We start from the raw sequence: 16,648 nt of genomic DNA, 5'->3' as shown, positions 1-16,648 counted from the left end.
AAAAACTGAAAACAAGTGTTTATCAAATAACCTTAAATATTTCTTTTCGAAACCCAAAAATATTGCAGTAATTCAACTTCAAATTGTACAGCCACTTTCTCTACCATTGTTTGTCATTTATTCTACTTCAACAACTCCCTCCGAGACACATTACATAGAGATAGAGGTACTAGTTCTATATATGTGATGGAATACATGATAATAAGAAAATGAGAATCCAAGTTTAATTAACAGAGTCGTTTGTACAAGCCAACATTGAAGCAAAAAAGTGAAGAAAAAAAATCGATAAATAATTAAGACCAATATTTTGTTAATTGAAGTTTGCCCTAAATAATTTTGGGATTATGATCAATAATTTTAATTTTTGGGCATTATGATCAACCAACAAGAAGAGTTTAAATTCTTTCAAATGAACGATTTGAAAGCCTATCAATCCCAACAACTTCTGGCAAAGTTGTTTATTCAAATCTTTCAACTCATAGATACGGATGTCCAGCGTATGAACCTTGCATTTTGCCTTGAAGTTGTATATTTTTTTCTGGGAAGTAAAAGCTCCTCCACGCCTGCCTGATACCCGTTCCCCACTCCTCACTCCTCAGGCTATAGAACTACCATGCATTGCATGCCCTTGCAGCCCTTCCTTGGTCTGTCCCTTCTAGTTTCAAGGAAATCCTCTAGGCCACACAGGGTACACAAGCCACCTGCAAAATCTGTAGAGCTGAATTATTTTCTGTCGATAGGTTAGGTTGGCGCCATGATTGGTCGAACCTGCAAAGAGCCTTCTTTCACTCAGCCCCGCTTACTCCACCCCTTATCAAATACATTGCATGGGCAACAGATATGACGGGTGAGTAACCACAATTATTTATCTATAATCTTTTATATTCATACATGTATAACCGTTTATACGTTAGGTAATTGCATAAACGGTTATATTTATACCCATAACCGTTTATAAACGGTTAACCATACATATAACTGTGTACTCATTTAACCATAACCGTTTACTCATTTAACCATAATCATTTACCTGTTTATTCGTTTTTGAATCTGTTTATCATTTTTTTTATCCATTTACCCATTTTTTCATCCGTCTTTATATTTTTTTTAACAACTTGAAAATTACAAAAAAAAAAATTTGTCATACTTTTCGTTTTTTAACAATTAAACATCGTTATAGGTACATTTTATTATGCATTTCTCTATTTTAATCATTAAGTCCTCGTACAATTTTAATAATTGAAATAATAATTTACGAACGATATCTTTTTTTTACACCCAAGTAAGTCTTTAATTATAATTCATATGATTACAAAATAAAGCTTCTAAAAACAAAAAGTAATCATTATCTTGAATACTAGATAATTTAAAGTTTCAAAATATTCTGAAACTAAATACTTTGAAACATTAATATTTTAGCACGTTCAATCACAAAATCTCATTGATTCGTTGTCATAAAAAAATATCTACAAAGAAATGCATATATTCACATAACTATTTTCGGTTCATGAATTATTATCGGTCAACTAAAAACTTAGCCTTTTGACCCTGCACTGTCTTAAAGCAAATCAATCACAATCAGCAGGCGCTTAGGCCATCTAGTCACTACTCCATTACCCCATCATCTCTTCAAAAGTATTTACTAATACAGCTATGATCTATACAACGCGAAGGAGGCAGATTGTCTGCCATTCTATTACTATGTCATTCCCGTCCTTTTTTAATTATGTGATCACGGTTAAATTATATCAATATTTTAATTTAATTTTTTATAAAAATAATAAGATATGTTAACGTGGTTTAACTGTGATCGCATAATGTAGAATATGATGAAAAGGCATGGTAATGAGAAGGCAGACAGTCTGCCTCCTTCATGGAAACCCGCTAGCTCACTCAGGCCACCTGCAAACTCTGTAAGCTGATTTATTTTTTGTCGTGCGGTTAGGTTGGCGCCATGATAGGTGCCTCCTCTTTCCCAAACAATTGCGTTTGTACCCATAAATGTGTATATTTTATCAGTAATTATACATGCATTTCACTAAATACCATCACATTACAGTCAAACACAAACAAATGAAACATTGGCACTTCATTTTTCTGTCTAAAGTTTGAATGGCAAGATTAATTATATTATTGACTAGTCTTGTGTATAAATAAAATTTAATGTGGGTGAAAGAAAAACAAATCAAACATTTGACACTTACTTCATTTTAGGTGTTTAGATTTTGTGGAAAATCATTGTGTATTTATAGGGACGCATCCATTTATGGACTCGGGTGGTCTTGGGACCACCCTGAAACCCAAAGAAGCGCATGTGAGGACCTCTAAGGACTACCTAACGGTTTGGACATGTGGTTGAAGAGAGAAGACCACTATTGTTGTGCAACATAATTTTTGAACTAAGAAGAAAAATCTAGTTGGAAGAGGAACATTGAAGACCACCATGGCTCTGCTGTTTTTGGACCTTGGTTCCAACGAAGAAGAAAGACTTTCTCATTCCATTGCCCCGTGACCAATAGCGAAGCCAGGAATTATTTAGTGGGTGGGCTAAACTAAAATTATTACTACGAGATCAAATGGTTAAATTTTTTTGTTACTTACATAATGTTACACAATAATAAGTCTGAAAGCAATAATTTAAAGTAAGAAATTTAACTATGAATAAAGCAAGTTTCAACTAGATTTAACAAAGAAAACATTTGAAGTTGCAACTTATAGTAGAAAGAAACATACATTATCAATCTTATCATAACAAATAAAAGGAAAAGTGCATATTCAAGTTGTGCCATTCAATCCTTAACAGAATTGAAAGTTAACCTAACAAATTGAATAAGTACCGATTCGGAAGGTATATAACTCTCTAATTCATCACCATCATCTCTTATTTTAAAGAATAAATCAATAATTCTTAACCTCTTCATTGAAAGTTAACCTAACAAATTGAACAACAATAATACAAGTTTATATAATAAATTATATTTCTAAGAAATCTATTAAACTATCAGAAAAAAATATATTAAACTTGAAACTGAAATTTTAAATTACAAACTCTTAAAATTAAAGCAATAAACAAATAAAATAATCAAGACTTAAAAATAAAGTGGCCTAAAACTTACCTATTAATAAGAAAAATCAATAAACTTTCTGACTTGTATGCTAGGTTTACTGCAGACAAGACAAAAGCTTTCTGGAAAAATGAAAAACAACCACTGTTGTACCCCCAAAGTTGAAAATAAAAAAATAAACTACTCATAAGAAATGTAAAATAATAAAATATTAAATCTACTTTTATCATCCTCCTAATAAACCTAAACTAATCACTATAGATTACTCTCTAGAAACCAATGAAATAAAAAGACCTATAGACATATAGTGTGTATGATTTGAAATATAATATTATTAAATTTCAATATTGATTAAAGTAAATAATTTTTTAATATATACTAACTATTGTTTTTTTTTCCTAAAAGTAATCATATTTTTTAGAACTTTTACTTATTGAATGAGTTGTAAAAGTTAAAAATAATACAATAGTCTAAATTATTAGAATTTTTAACCTCAAACAATTAAAACTCTTACCAGAGCCCACCTAACATTTTAATTGTTATTCAATGAACTTGTTCCACTTCCACCTAACATTTTAATTGTTATTCAATGAAGTTGTTCCACTTCCACCTAACGTTTTAATTAATAAAACGTTGATGCATTACTCAACTAATAGTTTTTATAATTTATGTTTCACACCGTTATTTTTTTAATTCACTATCATTCATACCGCATGAGAAATAATAAACTCAAATTATCAATACAAGCATACCTTTTTAAAGTGCAAATAAGCACTTATTTTATGATGTATAATACATCTACTTAAATCAGTCTAGTACGCATAATCTCTATTAGATTTCATCCAATTGTATAAGCACTAAGTTTCAGCACGCTGCTAAATTAACGTATAACATACCTTAATTAGGATCATCCGATATTAAAATTATAGATCCACTAATGTGTATGTAGTGTTACTCTTCATTGAATGAACATTGAATCATATAATTATTATTGCTCAAGAGTTATTCATTGTTGGTTGGTGTAGGAAGTTTAATTATGTGGATGGGATGGAGACTTTTCAGTGCACACCCACTATATATACCAGAGCTCATCTTCTACTAAAATCAGGCTTCACTGAAACACCCAGCGGTGAAGAGGGATGCAGGTCTCTCACCAAACATTCAACCTCCCCTCTCTCACCCTTCAACGTTCCAAACTCTCCTCCCCTCTCACCCTTCAACATTCCAGGCCCTCCTTTTCTACTTGCCTTCTCTAAATTTTTTGCCCTACTGCTCGTACAAATGGGAAAGATGCTACAGTATTGCGACATTAGTGTAGTGCACGTTCTGACTTTTTTCTTAGAAGAACTTATCATTTGACAAACGAGCACCAATGAAGATTGTGGGTGAGTTTCTATTTAAATCTCTTTATTTTTGTACTAACTTTAACAATTTAAATTAATATTTAAATTTTGATTTTGTGAATTATACACTGCAGAAGTTCATGGTTGATAATTACAGGGAAATTAAGGGTGTTGATGAAGTAATTATAAAACACATGCTAAAGCAGTTTCCGTTGATATGAGAGGCTTATTTGTAAGATGCAGTATCCAAATGCAAAATTATAAGTTTATTTTTTTAAATTCAGTTTAAACTTTAAACTTTTTAGATAAATATTTTAATGCTTGAAACTATTTAAATTATTTTAAGCATTAAAATATTTATCTAAAGAATTTTAAACTTTAAACATAATTTAGGAAAATAAACTTACAACTTTGTATTTGGAGACTGATAAGTCTCGCATGTTAATGGAAATTGCTTTAGCATGTGTTTTATAGTTATTTCATCAGCACCTTAGTTTCTCTGTAATCATGAACCATGAACTTCTATAATGTATTTTTCACAAAAAATAAAAATAAAATATTAATTTAATTTGTTGTAGTCACAAAAATGTAATTATAACAAAAATAGAGAGATTGAAATATAAACTCACGGTCTTTTTATGCGTTTTTGCCAAATTACCAGTCCTCAAAAGGAAGTCCGAACCTAAATGTATAGCGAAGCACGTCCACTACGCTAACATTGCAATCTGGTAGCATCTTTCCTATTTGTACTAGCACTTCTTCTCCATCTTTTTTAGTAACGTCCATCCGGGCCTTTATAGCATGCTCATCAAAAACACCCCTTGTTATTCTCTCACACGAGAGTATAAGTGGCGCAGAGTAGTGCGTTGATAGGCAGCTATAAACATTGCTAGAGATGCATACCGCTGAAAATTACAACAATTGAACAGAAAGAACTCTAGACCTAAAACAAATATTCAGTTTTTTATACCTACTTTTTAACTGCACATGTAATTTACACCCTCTCATCCAAAAATTCTTCTACCCAAGTTTTTTATGCCAACTTTTGAACTTCATGAAATTGAAACATATTATCAAGATTTAGTACTTTTGAAATTCATTTATTTTATGGTTTTATATATGGGTATGAATTGATGTCTTCCAGGAACCTACATACCTCGTACGTGGCGCTGGGAGGCTAACAACAAAATGGTATAGTGAATGTGTGTGCGCGCTACTTAGCTGTGCATTCGCATATAAGAACATTAAATAATGGCACGCACCATCTGTGCTAATACGCATTGTACTACACATTTGCATATAGGACCATAACATAAGGTTTATATGTTGCTAACTTTGTTCCGCTTGCCTTTATTTAAACGGTCTAGATATTGTCATTTCTCTCCAATGTATCTGCCCTTACTCCAATGCTTAAAAACATGCACGTTACGCCCTGGAGGAAATCAGAAAAGTAAAGGTTCGGATCTGAATTTGTAATGGCTGCTGCTTTATTGCTTACGTTAGCATGTTCGGTTTTACGAGTGATCTTTAGTAGCACACTTGTTTTAATATAATACTCTGCGTGACTTTCTTTTTTAGGGACTCCAAGCGCATTTTATAAGAGTGGAGGCATACCAATTCACTACCTTGTGTTTTTTTGCTAGTATGGCTCATCTAGCTTTTGAGGCCGCTGGCCCCGCGACTTATGAAAAGAAGTTTTACCCAGCAGCAGTTGTTTATGTAAACTTTTAAATATATCCAGGAAAAGGAACACGCCGCCCATGAAAAAGGAAATGTCATCCAAGAAAACTGAAATCCTAACGATAACTAGCTCTACTCCTGTTTTTTTTGTAAGTTTCTGGAATTTGAAAAATCATATGTTGGAACCGAAGGGGAAATAGTACTAAAATAGCCATTAAATTGGTGGTTTGAGTTGATTTGGAAAGGGGAACCTTGGGCATGAATGTCAAATGAGATAAAAAGATTGGAGAAGCCTGATTGGGAGAAATATTATTAATAATTTTATTTTCTTTTATGTAGGAAAATGTATTTGGAGAAAATGAAAGGGTTCAGTTGACCGAAAGAATGGCAAGAATGTATGGATTTAGTGTGGAGATGCAACGGAAAGGCTAAAAGCGTGGACTAGAGAAGTTCAAAAGAATATTTAGATGCAAGTCATTTTTGCGTTATTTTTTCTTTTGCAATTTATAACTAGCTGAATTGGAATTTTCTTAAAAATTAAAATGGAAGAGTTTGGATATGTGCAAAAATTATAGTTAGAAAATGTTTGAAAATTTGATATTTAAGTTTGATACAATGAATAATCTTGGGATTAGATTGATAGTGCTTATCATATCTATCTAAGATTATTCACCGCAGCAAATTTCATTGTCAAAATTTTAAATATTTTATTCACTAAATTTTTTGCACATATCCAAACTTTTCCACTTTAATTTCTAAGGGGATTCCAATTTAACTAGTTATAAATTGCTTTAGAAAAAATAACGAAAAAAAGACTTACGTCTTAGCATGCTTCTGAACGGGAGGAAGATTCCCCTCTTTTCTCCAGTTTATGCTTTTAGCGTTTCCGTTGCGTTTCCACACTGCATCCATACATTCTTGACACTCTTTCATCAATTGAAACTCTTCCATTTTCTCTAAATACATTTTCCTGTATAAAAGAAACTAAAATTATTAATAATTAATAATTTTACTCTCTCAAATGGTACTGCTTGTTCAATCTTTTTATCTTATTTGGGATTTCCCCCTTTTCGAAACAACTCAAATCAAAAGCTCATTGGCTATTTTAGGATTGCTTTCCCTTCGTTCCAACAAGGGTTTTTCAAATTCCGTTAACTTACAGAAAGCCGGAGTAAAGCTAGTTACCTCGTTAGGATTTCAGTTTTCTTGGGCGGCATTTTCGTTTTCTTTTTTAGTGGGCGGCGTTTTCCTTTTAAATATCAGTTTTTATATAAACTTTTAAATGTTTCAGGAGTATTTATCCAATAATGGTGGAGACATTAAAAAAAATTGGCGATAAAACCTAAGAAATGGTGGAGAAATATCGAAGGCATCGGCTACTAGTGGAGACTTGTGCATCCCTAAATGAAATTGAGTGTAGTTGGTTAATTTTTTTTCATTTTTTCTCGTTTACGTTTTCTCTTTGCTTTTGTAGTTTCTTCCTTCGCTTGAATGTTTATTGAAGAATGAATTGTCAATCTTTGTAACGTAATTTATCTCAACTTTCCTTTGGATTATATGTGTTACATATTTAGTTTTCCTCACCTTTGCACTATTAAGGGTGTTTTTCGTGTTCGGATTTTGTTTTGATGGTTACCATTGACTATGGTAGTGTATCGAGGAATCTCCTGTTCTTAAAAAGTGCAAATTTTTATTTTTAAATTTTAAGGAATAGAAACTCTTTAGCACATGTTAGAAAAATTAAGTTTCTTGTGTAAATGGAAAGATTGATCAATATTATAGTATCTGCGAATCTGTTAGAGGCAAAGCTAGTATTAATTTACTGCATGTTAGAAAAATTAGAGTTTACGGAATAGAAAATTTTCATTCTTTGTGATTTTATTCTTCTTATGTTGGTTTGGAAATTGTTAATTATTGTACAAATAATCCGAGCAATATTAAAAATAATCTGACCAATATTTGATTATTTATCAAAAAATAAAATTAAGAGAAACCTATGGTCTTTGTTTGACAAAGAAAATAAAAAATTGATCATTTTAGTTCCGGTTTCTAATCAACCTAATTTTTAGACTGAAATCTTGTTAATTTAAATATTTTGATCGAGATCGTTAACAACATTTAAGAGATTTAACTCATGCATTTAATGTTTCACAAATTATGAAATTTAAAAAAATTAAAATAATATTTTTTAAATATGATACTTAAAAATAAATATATTAGCGTAATATTGTTCTTCACAAAATTATTGCAAGAAAATAATGTACCCACATAATTATTAACATATTTAAAAAATAACTATTGATATTTTTTAAAACATAATAGAATTAGCATGGGCACATTTAACAAAATTAAAAATGGGTACAAATAAATTAAAAAATATGGGTGCAAATACAAATAAAACTTTAAAAAAATACGGGCACAAAAAGAAATTAATATATGTGTACAAATTAAAACTAAAAAGAAAATTGGTAAAAATTAAAAATGGGTACAAACTAAAAGTAAAAATGAATGAGAAGAATATTAGTGAAAGTAACACTTGATTATAGCACAAGAATTTTTTAATCAACAACTAAATATTTTTAAAGTTTAAGCATGTTGATGCACAAAACCAGAGGTTTTGGAACAACGTAAATCCGACCGTGAATCTGCAAGAAATGTAAATAACACAAGATGTATCGTGGTTCACCCCAAGGTTTGGTCTACGTCCACACTGATTGTATTTCTCTGAGAGTATTTGTGAGGGAGAAAGTGCGAGAGCTTTGCTCTAGATAGGAGAGACTTAGGGTTTGTGAGGGTGAGGAGACCTTTTTATAGAATAAGGGCTCCTCCCCTTTTTACATATTTCCCTTTCTTTTATTACATAATTACATTTGAATCCCCGAGTATTTATACGAGGTCTAAATACGGAGGCCCTAAGTATGGTATAAATAGTCGTCCCCCAAGTCTTCAATCAAGAGAGTCTTGGCTGGGGACTTGAAATTCAGTCTATGTGTGAGCCGAAATAACTAGATGTTGTCTTGAACTAATGCTCGATATGAGGCAGTGCTCAATTTGAAATGATGCTCATCTAGAAGTTGCACATGTTGCGAAGCTGCTTGGCTTGTGGCTTATGTTGCCTTGGTTGGCTCGGCTTGTGGCGTTGAAGGTGAGGGAGTCCCTTTTATAGAATAAGGGATCGCTCCTCAATACATGAATGATGGGCTAGAGTTGATGTTCACGGCGAGGCGGTTGCTCAGTAAGCGACGATGCTCTCTAATGATGGTGAGGGAGTCCCTTTTATAGAATAATGGCTCGCTCCTCAATACATGAATAATGGCTAGAGTTTGATGTTCGCGGCAAGGCGGTTGCCCAGTAGGCGGCGATGCTCTCTAATGATGGTGAAGGAGTCCTTTTTATAGAATAAGGGCTCGCTCCTCAATACATGAATAATGTGCTAGAATTGATGTTGCTCTAATGATGGTGAGGGAGTCTTTTTTATAAAATAAAGGCTCGCTCTTCAATACATAAATAATGGGCTAGAGTTGATGCTCTCTAATGATGGTGAGGGAATCCCTTTTATAAAATAAGGGCTCGCTCTTCAAATACATAAATAATGGGCTAGAGTCCCCCAAGTATTTTTCATGAGGCCTAGTTGAGGCCCAATATATGGTGTATAGTGTAGTCCCCCAAGTCTTCGGTCAATAGAGTCTGTTGGCCGGAGACTTCAAATTGAATCCATGTATGGGCCGAAGTGGCAGTTGTTCGGATGCCGTATTTGTATACCCTGCACTGAAGCTTTGTAGGTGAAGCTTTGCAAGTGAAGTTTTGAAGCTAGAGCTCTGTAAATGAAGCTTTTGAAGCTAAGGCTCTATAAATGAAGCTTTTGAAGCTAAAACTCTGTAAATTTTTGCATCCACAATTCAACGTTTTTTTTTTTTTTATAAATATTATTATTATAGAAATTTTATTGTTTTTTTTTCTTTTGAAATATATTAAATTAATGGAACATAAATTAACAATATCTTCTTTTGCAAGATTTTAGGAGTTTGGTATATATTAAATTTAATTAGTACATTAATTAGTAAATTAATTAAAAATGTAGAACAGCAGTTTGATAAAATCTCTAAAAGCCTTACATGTATCAAAATGCTCCTTAAAAATTCGACCGTGATCGTGATCAAATCTCTAAAAGCCTTACATGTATCAAAATCCCTAAACGCTATTGCTCCTTAAAAAGGCATCGGCTTTTTTGCACCACAATTCAACGTTTTTTTTAAAATATTATTATTATAGAAATTTTATTGTTTTTTTTTTCTTTTGAAATATATTAAATTAATGGAACATAAATTAACAATATCTTCTTTTGCAAGATTTTAGGAGTTTGGTATATATTAGATTTAATTAGTACATTAATTAGTAAATTAATTAAAAGTGTAGAACACCAGTTTGATCAAATCTCTAAAAGCCTTACATGTATCAAAATCCCTAAACCCTATTGCTCCTTAAAAAGACATCGGCTTTTTTGCACCACAATTCAACGTTTTTTTAAAATATTATTATTATAGAAATTTTATTGTTTTTTTTTCTTTTGAAATATATTAAATTAATGGAACATAAATTAACAATATCTTCTTTTGCAAGATTTTAGGAGTTTGGTATATATTCGTTTTAATTAGTACATTAATTAGTAAATGAATTAAAAGTGTAGAACACCAGTTTGATCAAATCTCTAAAAGCCTTACATGTATCAAAATGCTCCTTAAAAATTCGACCGTGATCGTGATTGGTACCAAAATTCAAAACTCAGTAACCCTAGATTAACTGTTTCGAATATGGCGAAGCGGTCCAATGTCCCCAATTCAGTAACCCTAGCACAACATTATGGTGCTGATGCCGCTCAAGGCTCCTCAAATACGGCCAGTGAGGGCAAGGAGTACAGGAGCCAGCGGAGGAAAATTATTGCTCAAGGCGGCACGCCTGAAACGCAGGACCACCACAAGAGGGAAATTACTATTGATGGCACATCTTATGCGCCCGACGAAGTCGAGGAGTATAGGCTACGAAGGGGAATTCGTGTTGTAGGCTGGGATGATGTTCCGGACCCCATCATGACTTTCGATAACACTCGGTTTCCAGGTACCTATTATTATTTTTTCTTCTATTAAACAAAGTAACTTGTTATACAATATAATAAACATACATTTCCATTTGAATGTATATACATATATATATATATATATGTATTGAATGTTTCAATTCTTGATCATCACAGAACATGTTATACAAGAATTTTCAAAAGCTGGATTTGTTCGACCTACACCAATTCAAGCTCAAGTATGGCCAATGGATTTGGAGGACCGTGACCTCATTGGTATTGCTCAACCAGGATCCGGGAAGATGCTAGGGTATCTGATCCCTGCAATTCTCCATGTAAACTCCCAGCCAAAACGATGTGAGTATTATATATGTTAGTTATCCTTAAGATAATCAAATCCTAGCTCCTTGAATCATATATTTGGTTATACATGCATCAGGAATAAAGTTTTCCATTTTATAATTTTTCTTCAGCACGTGGTGGAGATGGCCCAATAGTATTGATTTTAGCTCCAACAACTCAACGCGCTGAACAAATCCAACAGGAGGGTGCTAAATTTGGTGCAGCTTACAACATTAAAGTCTTATCCGGCTTGTACCTGCTTAAGCATGAAAATTCTGGTCAGACTTGTGGTAGGTTGTGGTGGCGGTGAACTACATTTTACTATCTATCGCTATTGTTTTGCTACATTTTTTTTTTCTGTTACACGCATTGGTTATGGTAACATGCAATTTTGTGTAGGTGAAGATTTTAAGGGGATTTCTTGTTTGAGTACAGAGTTATTCTACTTATTGATTGCAATTAATATTTTGGCTCAGGAGGTGGGATTTTAATCGACACACTTAGTAGCTTGCTTGTTTTGTTAAAGAGCAAAAGTACGAACTTGAAAAGTGTTACATACCTTGTGTTGGATGGTGCTGATTGGATGCTATCAGACACGCATGAGCCTCAAATTCGAAATATATTATCTCAGGTTTGACATATTACCCTTACTTGGTTCTTCATCAGGTTTGACATGTTACCCTTAATGGAAAAGATAATTGGATTCCATTAAAGGGTTAGATGAACTCTTTAGCATTTTTAGATTCCCCTCAAATTCGAAATATATTATCTCATGTTTGACATATTACCCTTACTTGGTTCTTCATCAGGTTTGACATGTTACCCTTAATGGAAAAGATAATTGGATTCCATTAAAGGGTCAGATGAACTCTTTAACATTTTTAGATTCCCTTACACACACACACGTGTGTGTGTGTACATATGTGTCCACGTGTGTTTATATATCAAAGTTTATGTTCAGTTGAATTGTCAATGCTATCTATGGGTTTGTTGAATGCAGATCCGCTTAGACTGTCAAAAATCATTCTGGGGTGCTAGCTGGCCAGAAGAGGTTGATAAACGGGCAAAACTATTCCTTCACAACGCATGCAAAGTAATATATCTTACTATTTTCTTTTCCATCACATGTTCGTTTTTAATTGTTGTTACTGGATGAAATTGGTAGTCACATAAAGTCCTTTTAATTCTATCTTGTGATTGCAATAGTACTCTTTGCGTATTTTTTCATGTGCAATACCCAATACATGTTTGATTTTAATCTTTGGATGTACAACAGGTTCAAATAGTTTCTCCAATTCTGAAAGTGACACCTCCGGTCAACCAAATTGTTTACGTCCTTACTGAAGATCAGAAATATAACAAGTAGGAGACATTCTAATGGTTGATCTTGTGCAGTTTGTTTGTTTGAGGTTAATATAACTCTGATTTATTTCAAATTTTCAGGTTGGTCGAGCTGCTAGGTGGTATATTGGATGGCAGCAGAATAGTGATATTCATGGATACAAAGAAAGGATGTGAATCACGTGATCAGATCGCCCTGCAGCTTTGCACGGACGGTCAGCACGCAGTCTTGGTTCATGGAAACAAAAGTCAAGCGGAAGGGGTCCGGATTGTCTCTGAGTTTCAAGCTGGCAAAATCCCCATAATGATTGCAACAGATGTTGCCGCTCGTGATCTAGGTATCAGTAGAATTTCTTTTAGTTTGTGAAAGACTCGAAAGGAACTCTTTTTCTTTTTTTTTTTGGTCAAGGAGGACTTATATAACAAAGTCCAAACGGACACAGTACAAAGACAGCAACCTCATAACTGAGAAAAGAACTCTTTTTCGGTTGTGCCTCCAAAGTTGCATCTATTATTACTATTTTAATTTTATTTAGAAAGACATTTACATTCTTCAATCACGTCACAGTTGAAGGCTTTATTTGATTTAAGAGTCAACATCCACCTTTCCAAAATCATGTTCTGTTAGTAACCTAGGGTTTGTTTGTTTACTATGGGGGTTGCAGGTGTGACAACCTGGCAAATTTTCGTTGAATGCATTTATCCTGTGAAATGGCCAGAAGCCTTGTTTCTAATCATCTGTTTCATGCTTAATTTGCAGATCTGAAGGATGTGAAATATGTTATCAATTACGACTTTCCGGGATCCCTTGATGATTATGTTTACCACATTGACTGCTTTGGAAGTGCTGCAGCAAAAGGAACAGCATACACATTCTTTACAACTGCTAATGCTGGATGCGCAAAGGGACTGACCATCTTACTCAAGAAAGCTGGACAGAATGTTAGTTCTGAATTGGAACAACTGGGGCGTGATGTAACATATCCAGGTCAGTAATTACAAACACTAGAGTAAATAATGTTGTACACACATTGTCATATACACATGTGATGGGTAAATTATTCAAATTCAGGTTCAGTTATGGTTAATGTGGTATCTGTCCAGAACCTTTACCTGAAATGAAACCGTTTTCATTTTTTAATAAAAGAATATAAACATTTATTATATAGAGAACTGTTTACCAATAATCATGTATTTTAAATTTGGAAGTCCGTGCCGGTAATTATATGCATTATATCATTATTAGCATAAATTATAAGGAAAACTAATGAAAAGGGCTTGAAAACTTTGAGTTTTAATGATAAGGACAAAATAAAGGGTAAAGTGAATAGTACCAGGATTGACTTTTTAGTGTAAAAATGTGGTTTTTCGTTAAAGTGAACAGTACCGGGAGTTTTTCGTTAAAGTTCCCTAAATTATATGCTTATCAATTATCAGTAATTATTTTCTTGGTAATAAATATTTAATAATATTTGCTATATGCATTATATCAATTGTATTAGTAGTAGTAGTCTATTTAATCTCATTTTTATTTAAAATCCACTATCTAATTAGTATATAATAAATATAAAAATACCATAATGGAGAAAACTGTTACCCAATGAAAAATTTGTCATTTATGGATTGGGTTACGCAAAAACCCATTCAGGGATTCTACGGTTTTGAGTTCAGAGAAAATGAATGATTTCGGATATAGGGATGACACATCAAAATCTGATCCGCACGTCCTGTCCTACGCGCACCCTGTAGACTAGATGCTTTCATGTGATTTCTTAGGGTATTAAATAAATTTTGTTGCTTTGATCTGACACTTCTCTTGCCACCATTCTTCATTTAAGCCTAAAACTTGTTTAGCTGCCCTACTCCAAATAGTGATGGGTCGTATTACTTTAGAAATTCATTTCTTTTTTGGATTTATGATATGGGTATGAATTGATGTCTTCCAGGAACCTACATACCTCGGACGTGGCGCTGGGAGGCTAACAACAAAATGGTATATGTGAAATTGCATTTAAGAAGATTAAATAATGGCATGCACCATCTGTGCGAATACATAGTGTACTACACATTTGCATGTAGGACCATAAAATAAGGTCTATATGTTGCTAACTTTGTTCCGCTTGCCTTTATTTAAACAGACTGGATATGGTAATTTCTCTCCTATGTATCTGCCTTACCCCAATACTGAAAAACATGCACGTTACGCCCTGGAGGAAATCAGGAAAATAAAGGTTCTAATCTGAATTTGTAATAGCTGCTGCTCTATTTTTTACGTTAGCATGTTCTGTTTTACGAGTAATCTTTAATAGCTCACTTGTTTTAATATAATATTCTGCATGGCTTTCCTTTTTAGGGGCTCCAAGCGCATTTTGTGAGAGTGGTGGAGGCATACGAATTCTCTACCTTGTGTTTTTTTGTTAGTATGACTTATCTCACTTTTGAGGCCGCTGACCCCGCAACTTACGAAAAGAAGCTTTACCGAGCAATAGTTGTTAAGGCGAGTGGCAAAAAGGATTTGATGTTGTTTGGTATGGTCAATTCTGATGGCCGTTTGTCAAAAATGCATGACATCAGAGAGGGAGTCGAATATCCAAGTAAGTATCAGTTGTCTGAAGCGCTTAAAATTCAGAGAATTTTCAAATTAGTGATATCTGGGGTTCTTAATTAATTATCATGCATTTCATTTGTCAGTCTATAGTATCTGGCGAGAAGACGATGAGGACGATGAAGACAATGAAGACGACAATGAAGATGAGGATGAAGACGACAATGAAGATGACGATGAAGACGGCAGTGAATGATGGGGCACCAGTCTCATTGACAATAAGTGGTAAATTTGATGTTTTATTATGTTTGCGATTTTATTTTTGAAACTTTATATGTAATAAAGGAGAAAACTTATCTGCACTGATGTATATATATATATCATAAATTTAATGATTTGCAGACAACTGTTATTGCAATGGTTAAGAGAATGGAAGGAGTCGGCCGGGGCGGGGCTACTGCAGGCTAGGGCAACCCTAACATGACTCTGGATATTGATTAGGCTTGTTTTGGAGACCGTAAATTATGTAATATGTGGTTGTGTTTGGATATGAGAGTTGGAAAACCCAATGACCATGTGTTAGACTTCAGTAGACCTAAACTAACTAATTTCGACGTTGTTTGAACAACAGTTTTGATACTACTGGGTGTCAATGGTTGCTTCGTTTGCTATGTCACGTTTACACAAAGGTAATCCGAATCAAAACTCCGAATTAAATTCCGATTCAGAATACGTCAATGTCTAACAAACATAAACATTGAGAATAAAAAAGTTGGCGGGATTCACCCAAATTTTAGAATTCATCTCTAAAATTTGGAGGAATTGGATTCTCTATGTTTAGGTGGTATTTGAATTCCTGATTTTTTAGAGAATCAGAATGAATTTTTTTCCTTATTATACCTTCACTTATTTCTAAAATGATCATTTTAGTTCCGGTCCTTAGTTAACCTAATTGTTAAAATGAAACCTTGTTTGTTTAAATAGTTTAATTGAGGTCCCTAAAATTATTTAAGAAATTTAACTCTTACATTTATGCATTTAATGTCCTATTATGAAATTTAAACAAATTCAAATAATATTTTTACAATATAATAATTACTTAAAAATCAATAATATAATTATTGTTGCAGTCATATTTGGAATAGGAATGTGATTGTGTAAATCCTAGCATATCTAGGAATATCTTTTAGATTCCTATTAGGAGTTAGTATCTTAATTAAGTTGTAATCCTAAAAGGGTAAGGATTCTACCTATCCTA

The 16,648-nt window shown here is 33.1% G+C and overlaps 1 protein-coding gene across 2 annotated transcripts; it reads left to right on the top strand.

Moving 5' to 3' along the window:
* The first annotated feature begins 4,145 nt into the window (after positions 1 to 4,145).
* LOC126590841 (DEAD-box ATP-dependent RNA helicase 20-like) lies at positions 4,146 to 16,122 on the top strand. 2 transcript variants are annotated; one of them, XM_050256356.1, is made up of 13 exons: positions 4,146 to 11,203; positions 11,340 to 11,519; positions 11,636 to 11,794; positions 11,981 to 12,135; positions 12,505 to 12,597; positions 12,781 to 12,866; positions 12,948 to 13,183; positions 13,606 to 13,833; positions 14,792 to 14,838; positions 14,984 to 15,076; positions 15,199 to 15,439; positions 15,537 to 15,675; positions 15,793 to 16,122. In XM_050256356.1, the coding sequence occupies exons 1-12, from the start codon at positions 10,900 to 10,902 to the stop codon at positions 15,644 to 15,646; spliced, it is 1,932 nt and encodes a 643-aa protein (XP_050112313.1). In that variant the 5' UTR covers positions 4,146 to 10,899; the 3' UTR covers positions 15,647 to 15,675; positions 15,793 to 16,122. The 2 variants fall into 2 exon arrangements, with proteins under 2 accessions (XP_050112313.1, XP_050112314.1); XM_050256357.1 differs by lacking the exon at positions 14,984 to 15,076.
* The last annotated feature ends 526 nt before the right edge of the window (positions 16,123 to 16,648 follow it).

The sequence above is a fragment of the Malus sylvestris genome, chromosome 11 (genome assembly GCF_916048215.2).
Source record: "Malus sylvestris chromosome 11, drMalSylv7.2, whole genome shotgun sequence".
Taxonomy (NCBI): Eukaryota; Viridiplantae; Streptophyta; class Magnoliopsida; order Rosales; family Rosaceae; genus Malus; species Malus sylvestris.
The sequence above is the reverse complement of the archived record's forward strand: the minus strand, read 5'-3'. Positions and strand labels throughout refer to the sequence as shown.